Source organism: Elaeis guineensis, chromosome 9 (genome assembly GCF_000442705.2).
Source record: "Elaeis guineensis isolate ETL-2024a chromosome 9, EG11, whole genome shotgun sequence".
In the NCBI taxonomy this organism is placed as follows: Eukaryota; Viridiplantae; Streptophyta; class Magnoliopsida; order Arecales; family Arecaceae; genus Elaeis; species Elaeis guineensis.
In genome coordinates, this window is record NC_026001.2 from 32,067,615 (window position 1) to 32,074,803 (window position 7,189).

The 7,189-nt window shown below is 37.0% G+C and overlaps 1 protein-coding gene across 1 annotated transcript; it reads right to left on the reverse strand.

Moving 5' to 3' along the window:
* Positions 1-265: 265 nt before the first annotated feature.
* Positions 266-4,241, reverse strand: LOC105033551 (ferric reduction oxidase 8, mitochondrial). The gene is given in 10 exon segments (XM_073243894.1): positions 266-620; positions 793-1,457; positions 1,536-1,794; positions 1,897-2,224; positions 3,248-3,420; positions 3,423-3,484; positions 3,582-3,744; positions 3,747-3,769; positions 3,850-3,943; positions 4,043-4,241. Coding segments are annotated over 10 exon segments (2,109 nt in total). The 5' UTR covers positions 4,203-4,241; the 3' UTR covers positions 266-438.
* Between the last annotated feature and the right edge of the window lie 2,948 nt (positions 4,242-7,189).

The window sequence follows — 7,189 nt, forward strand, 5'->3', positions numbered from 1 at the left end:
ATGGAATAAGATCAACTGAGTTACAGATGCCGGAGAAATATCATGATAAATGACCACAAGTCTGGTATTTGAAATGGTTTAGAGGTTAATGTGACAATATTGCGGATCTCAAAAATATTTGGCTCCACAAAATAATAAGAGATACCACAACTTCCCAATTTTTACTGGTAGAAGTTCTTAAATGGTAATAATGCTAATCATATTCCATTTTCACAGAGTAGTCACTCATTCAGCTTTTGTAGTCGATCATCTCTACATCAGTTGATTTTACATTTATAAACTGCATATCCACCAAAGAAATTAAAGTTCTCCAATTTACTGATACAATCACCACTAAACTCATAGCAACTTAGGAAAGCCATTTTAACATTGCATGTCCCAGACTATTAGTAAAACATATATACATGGGCTATCACCTTTCACTGAGAGGAAGCATAACTAAAGAGAGAAGTTGACAGAGTGATAATTGAAGTGACACTTTTGCTTTCTATCACCACCGTTGGACTTTTGCAAGCGTGCTCTACAGAATGTAGCCACTGACTCCTGCATGGAATCTGGACCACAAACAAAGATTCCTACTTTTGATTCTTCTATTTCGGCTGACCATTCTGAAAGTATATCTGCACAATTCAACATTCAAATTTAGCTTAATTTTAAGTGCATATAATAAGTAAACTATAATGACTGAGCTGATGCTAAAAGCTTTACTTTGTCACACTTCCAGTTTTTCTCGTAATCTTTTAAGCAAAGACAATGATATCCAGAGTCACTTGTTAAGACAAAACACATTACCTATGAGGTTTGGTCTCCTTCCAAAGTTTATTTCATGTTCCTCTAATGCACCTTTTAGTTGCATAGAGTGCATTTCAGCAGATTCAGTGTACTTTTGAGAAAGTAATTGGATGTTGTTCACTGACTTCCTCCATCTTAAAAAAACTGTGGCCACTGAACAACAACTAGTAGCAATTACAAATGAACAGAACACCAATAAGTCATTGACCCATGATGGATACTTGTTCTCTGAGGATTTCTTCCCTTGATGGATGAAAATATGGCTTAAACAAACTAAAGAAGCAAGAAAAGTAATAAAGGATAACATTGTAATTGTTGCCTTCCACAATAGCCCTTCTGGTCTTGCTACAGTGTCTGCGGAAGAATTCCTGTCCATGACGGCTGTCTTCACCTGAGACGAATCATTAAACATTTCTCTGACTGTTCCCTGTTCTTGTGTCACAAATACCTTTAATTTCAGATGTCCAAGCTCCCCAGACTGGTTAATCAGTAATGGAGAAATTGGGGTTAGCATGCTGAGGTCTTGCAGTCGCTTCACAACATATATCAGTTGTATCTTTGTAGGATACTTGCTGATATTGCCACATCTCGATGCAACATCTTGCAAAATGCTTAAAAATGGAGTTATACCAGATCCACCAGCGACTAAAACTAAGCTATCATACCTGCTTCAAGAGATTAATCTTCAATATTTTAATAACCATAAAGTAAACCGGAATTCGTTTTGTTATGATCAATCATACCTTTGGTGGGGGAATGTAGCCGGGCCATAGGGCCCTTCTACTGCAACAGAAAGATTCTTCATATTACCAGATTCTGAATCTGTCATTGAGTTTACCATGTCATAGAGTGCATTAGTCCACTGTCCTTGGCATTTGACTAGAACTGAGAATCTATCATCATCCATATTGGAGCTTGAAATTATGCTGAAAGGATGCCACTGGAATTTTGATATTGCTGCTATCTTTACAAATATCATACTTGTTGGGGTGTACTTCATGCCTATGGTAGAAGAGTGATTATGGATGCCAAAAGAAATTCAAATTGAATTTCATACAAAAAGAAGTTTGCACAGCGATGTAGGGATTTGTGTTACAGGCTTACTTGGATGCTTTGGGAGAGTGAGTTCTACTGCTTTGCATGGCAGTATGCGCGCAGAAATAAGACATGTTTCTCTAGTTGACTGTATGACACGTAGAATTTTGTCGAGGGCAAATAGAAGAACACCAGCAATTACCAAATAAAAATGCCCAGCTCCCGCATGCAGCAAGAAGAACAGGATGAAAACAATATACAAGTGGTGCGCTAGGTAGAAAAACTTAAACTGCTTCCTTCTTATTGGAGGAAGTGAAGTTAACCAGATGATCACTCCTGTTACCAAAGCAACTGCACCTGCAATGTACACTCGCCCTGTTCTCTGCCATTTGGTTATCTGTCCTTGAAGGGGACCAAAAATAATTAAAAGCAAATTATGCCATGTAAAGCATGACTTAAAATGTGATAATAAAGGCACATATTTAAAGGGGGAAAATTTTCCTTCTTTTGACGTATTGATCCATGAAGTGTATGTACAAAGTAGGATTTTTAGTGGCTTCATAGTTAACATAGAATCAATTTGGATTCATATAGTTGTATGTGTTCATGACCAAAAAAAAAAAAAAAAGAAGACACCAAATCACAAACTCAAGTTTAACTAATCATATCTTATCTTGTTTCGTGTGTTTGGACCAGTGCCTTATGTTAGCATTTGGTGTATTACAAGAATTTTGAGGTTTCACAGTCTACAATAGAGTGGTAGTATCACTTGAGCAACAATGGATGAAACAAACTTTCATTTCTTTGGATTTAGCAAAAAAGGGCCTGATATTATTCTATGCAACATTTGGGTTTAAAGAACTTTTGTATGAGCTACTTTGGACTATTTTAGATATGTATGGCATGCAGTAATCGAAAAACCAAATATTGACAGCACTATATTATCATCTTCAAATCATAAATGTCCATTTAATGCATAAATCTCTGCTCACATAATTGCGATTAATGTCATGCTTGAACTCAAATGAGAGATAATTTTTCTCTTATGGCCCACAAAAGGAAAATGAGAAGTTTTAAATTAGTAAGATGGGCTAGACAAGCCTACATGTTACTTTGGAACTCATGATTGCCATTGCATTTGAATTCAAAGGGCTATCCTGGCTACTGAGAACCAGCTCTCCGTATTCAGCACTACTTACAAAACTACTTAGCAAAGATATAGCATTACTTTAAGGACTCTGCTCTAGCTTCATGTAACTGATGATTGAGTCTCAAGTAGATAAAGGATGAACAGCTTGAATTAATTCACTATGTAAAACCCATACTTGATCTACCTATATCCCCTTTGCTGAAAATCTCAAGTTAAAGCATCTAAAGGTTTTCTATATTGGAAGTCTAGAAGATGAAAATTGCCACCTACCTCCTCTAAAAGACTTCTCTTGACTGCCCATACAGACATGATAGTGACGCCATGTAAAACTGAAAGCAGTATCATGGCATTACCGATCCACACATGGTACCTAACTGAAGCCTCAAACTGAATTCCAGGTATCCTAAATACTGCCATCCCTCTTAGAATTGGCAGAAGCAGAGGGCAAGACATGCCTCACTGAGGGAACCAATCCGAATACCCATGCGCATCATTTTTTGCTGCCACCTGACAAAAGAAAAGAAGGTATAATCATGGAATGAAACAAAGAGTACCACCAAGTGATCCAGTCATCTTCAACCAGTTGTGTATATCATCACATCACCTATTCAACTGCAGAGGTTTGTATGGTGGCATCTTCTTGAAGTCGCCTGAGACATTAGAGTAATAGGTCCATACCAGGAAGAGTACAAACAAAGCTATGAAAAGAAGCTCACCACCTGATAGTATCCCTACAGGACTACTGATAATAAGTGGACTTGAGAAGTGGTCATCCAGGATATTCTCTGCCTGCTCAGATCATTCCATCACTAACACAATAATAGGAAATGTAAATGAGCTCATAGCAATAGCAGCAAGCTGGGAAAGCAAACCTTAGTCTCCCCTTATTAACACACAGGTGCAAGTAGATGTATCCAAGTGTAGCCACAGCTAAAACTGGGAAACAGAAGACCACCACATTGAGACCTGCGCAGAAAGTTAAAATATACATATATTAGAACTTATAAATAGATCAAATTCAAATATAGCTGAACTGTTTTCAACAAGTCTACGTAACATTAGTACCATAGTCACCAAGGATTGTGGCATTTGCCAGGTCCTCCGCTACGTGCCATGATTTCTTCCACAACTGCGTTGGCCTAAGAATCCAGATGCAGATCCAGGCTGAGAGCACCAGAATCATTGCTAGCTTGAGGGAAGAAAGGATGGTGGAATTTGGTGCCATGTTTTCCAAAACCTTGGGAAATTCTTGGGCTGGGATGAGGCAGATGATAGCTGTGTCCTCCCTTTAAGTAGTGTTAACGGAAAGATAGTGATAACCTGTAAGTGCGTTCAAAAGGATAAGAGCTGTGTGCATATTTGAGGATAGTGGCTTTCAATTATGCGCACTTTCCGTGGTTGGCAATGGAGCTCTCGTTATATGCTATGATATATTGGTCATGTTTTCATCATTTGCTAAATTATTTTGATGAGATATTGCAAGTTGATGGCTGTATGGAGTAATGTAACGCCTCTTATCCTTTTGAAAACGGAACACCTTACAAATATTAACAAAACCCATCACGTCCGCCACATACTATCATCACTAAATCCAGTGCTGGTCAACTGGTTTACTATGGCATAATGCTGTCAAAACAGTGACCGAGAGGCCAGCTGTGTTTGCCTAATTTGGCTCGGCCAAATCTTATCTCCAGGGAAAGGCAGAAAACAATGAAAGTGTGGGTTAATCAATAATATTGATCAAATCTTACATTCTCAAAGAAAGGTGGCGGTACAAGTGGTAATACTAGAAATATAGAAGTAGCAAACTTGTTTTTATATTTGTTTATTCATCTTCACATCAGACTCTATCTCGATAGTCCAACTTTGGTACAGCCAATGCAAGCATAATTTCTCTAAATTGCATTTGGTGCATTGCTAGACAATCTTAGATAAGATAGATTACCATCATTAATTGCTAGTAATGTTGATTACTATTTTTGTACACATAGATAATGTTGTAGTAAAACTATTGAAAATCTTGATTGATATATTTGATATGACAATCAGATTATCGGTAATGTAAAATCAAATTCTCAAAATATCTGAATAATTTTGTCCCAGTGCTCTTCTTTTTTTCTGATGAGAAGTAACGGGTGTAATGTGGGTGTGGTGGTGGTGCGGAGAAATAACGGACCGAAGGATGTGGGGAACCATGGGCACTAGGGGTTGGAGAGGGGCGGCGCATGTGAAGCCGTGGGGGTGGTGGGGACAGACATGGAGGAGCCACGAGGGGTATGAGAGACGGACGAAGCCATGGGCAGGCAAAGGAAGATGGAGAAGCCACGGGCTAGGGGCGCATGCGAAGGGGCATGGGGGGAGAGGAGAGGGTTGGACGATGGGTTTTGTATGATTTTCTTGAGAGATAATTTTCTTCAAAATTTTTATTACAACATTGCTAAAGAAATGATAATCTGGATAGCCACCTCTTCCCAAAATAATTCAGATTACATTCCATGAGATAATCTAAATTACCAAAAAGTATATCAAATACAATAATCCAAATTATCATATTAAATTGCCAGCAATCTGGATAGATTGCTCGCTATCAAATGCAATCTAAAACAAAGCTTCCTGCAGCTTTGATCATGGTTTTAAATGACAGGTGTGATAATGTTTCACTAGAAAAAAATAGAGTATTAGCGACGACTAGTTGTCATCACTAATAAGCAAATCGTCATCGCTAATACTATTAGCAGTGCAACACCATCACTAATAGGCTGTCGGAAAAAACTTCGATACTAAAGGATCTTAGTAACGACAGCAAGGAAGCCATCGCTAATAACCTTATTAGCGACGGCAAAGAAGCCGTCGCTAATAACCTTAATAGCGATGGCTTTAGCAATGACAATCTGTCGCTCATATTTTTTTTGGATTTGAAATTAAAAAATTTAGAAAATATAATAGCGACAGCTTTCCATCGCTAATACTTTTAGTGATAGAAGTTTTAGCAACGACACTTCCGTTGCTAAAACTATTGCTAATAATTATATATATATATTTAAAAAAATATTTTTAGTAATTATATTTATTAAAATCTATTATAATTTAATTAACAAGCAATTATATTAAGGACATTATATCAACTAACAATTAATATCATCATTATGAATAAAAAACTAATATTATATATTAAATCAAAATTAAATTGTACAAATAATACTGCTCAAATTTTAAATATAATATATCAAAACTAAAAAAAATCAATGGAGATCGTTCTCCTTCCTCCTACTCTTGCTCCTGTACATCCTCTACAGCAGCAAATGGATGAGTGCTAGATGTCCCAGCATCATGTAATAAAAAAATAAAATATTATTAATAATTTTAGAATTAAATTAATTGAAACTGTAAAACTATTGTAATTGATATGTCTCAAACTTAAATCTTTACGGAGGGATATATTTTCATATACTGCTCTGATTCTCGAATGGATTGTTCCTACATATTTCATTCGATGATATGGAGCTATAGATACCTTTAGCTAGTACTTCATCAGATGATTAAATTAAATTTTGATCCTCTTAATACTCTCTTCCTCTCGTTTGAAGTCTAAATCGATACGGAAAGATATATTTCGATATACTCTTCCAATGCTCGAACGGATTGTTCCTACATATTTCATTTGATGATATGAAGCTATAGATACCTCTGATCCATTCATTAAATAGTTAGATTAAATTTTGATCCCCTGATATCCCTCCCTTCCACCTCAAGCCTAAACTGATATGGAGAGGTATATTTCGATATACTTCTCCGATTCTCGAATGGATTGTTCCTATGCATTTCATTCGATGATACAGATATATTTGCATCTTTATTCCATTCATCGGATAGGAAATTGACTTTTGACCCCTAGATCTCCTTCCTTGGACTCAAGCCTAACTATGTGAAGCTTCTAAATATAAAAATTTAAATTAAAGAAATTTATTAATACTGCTTGACTTACCTACTATGATGGCTGTGACAATGAGCACAGCTGATCGTACAGATGTGGGTCCTAGAGAATCTCAACCATCATATTGCGGAAGGCATCCCAAAAGCTCTAAGATTGCTGGCAAAAAAAGCCTCTGCATGACCTTCTCGATATGTGGATCGCCCCACATCTGGATCATCGAGGCCTGAGAGGAGGACATTGAAGACCAGTAAGCTACTGGAGGGTCGAAGCTATGCCCG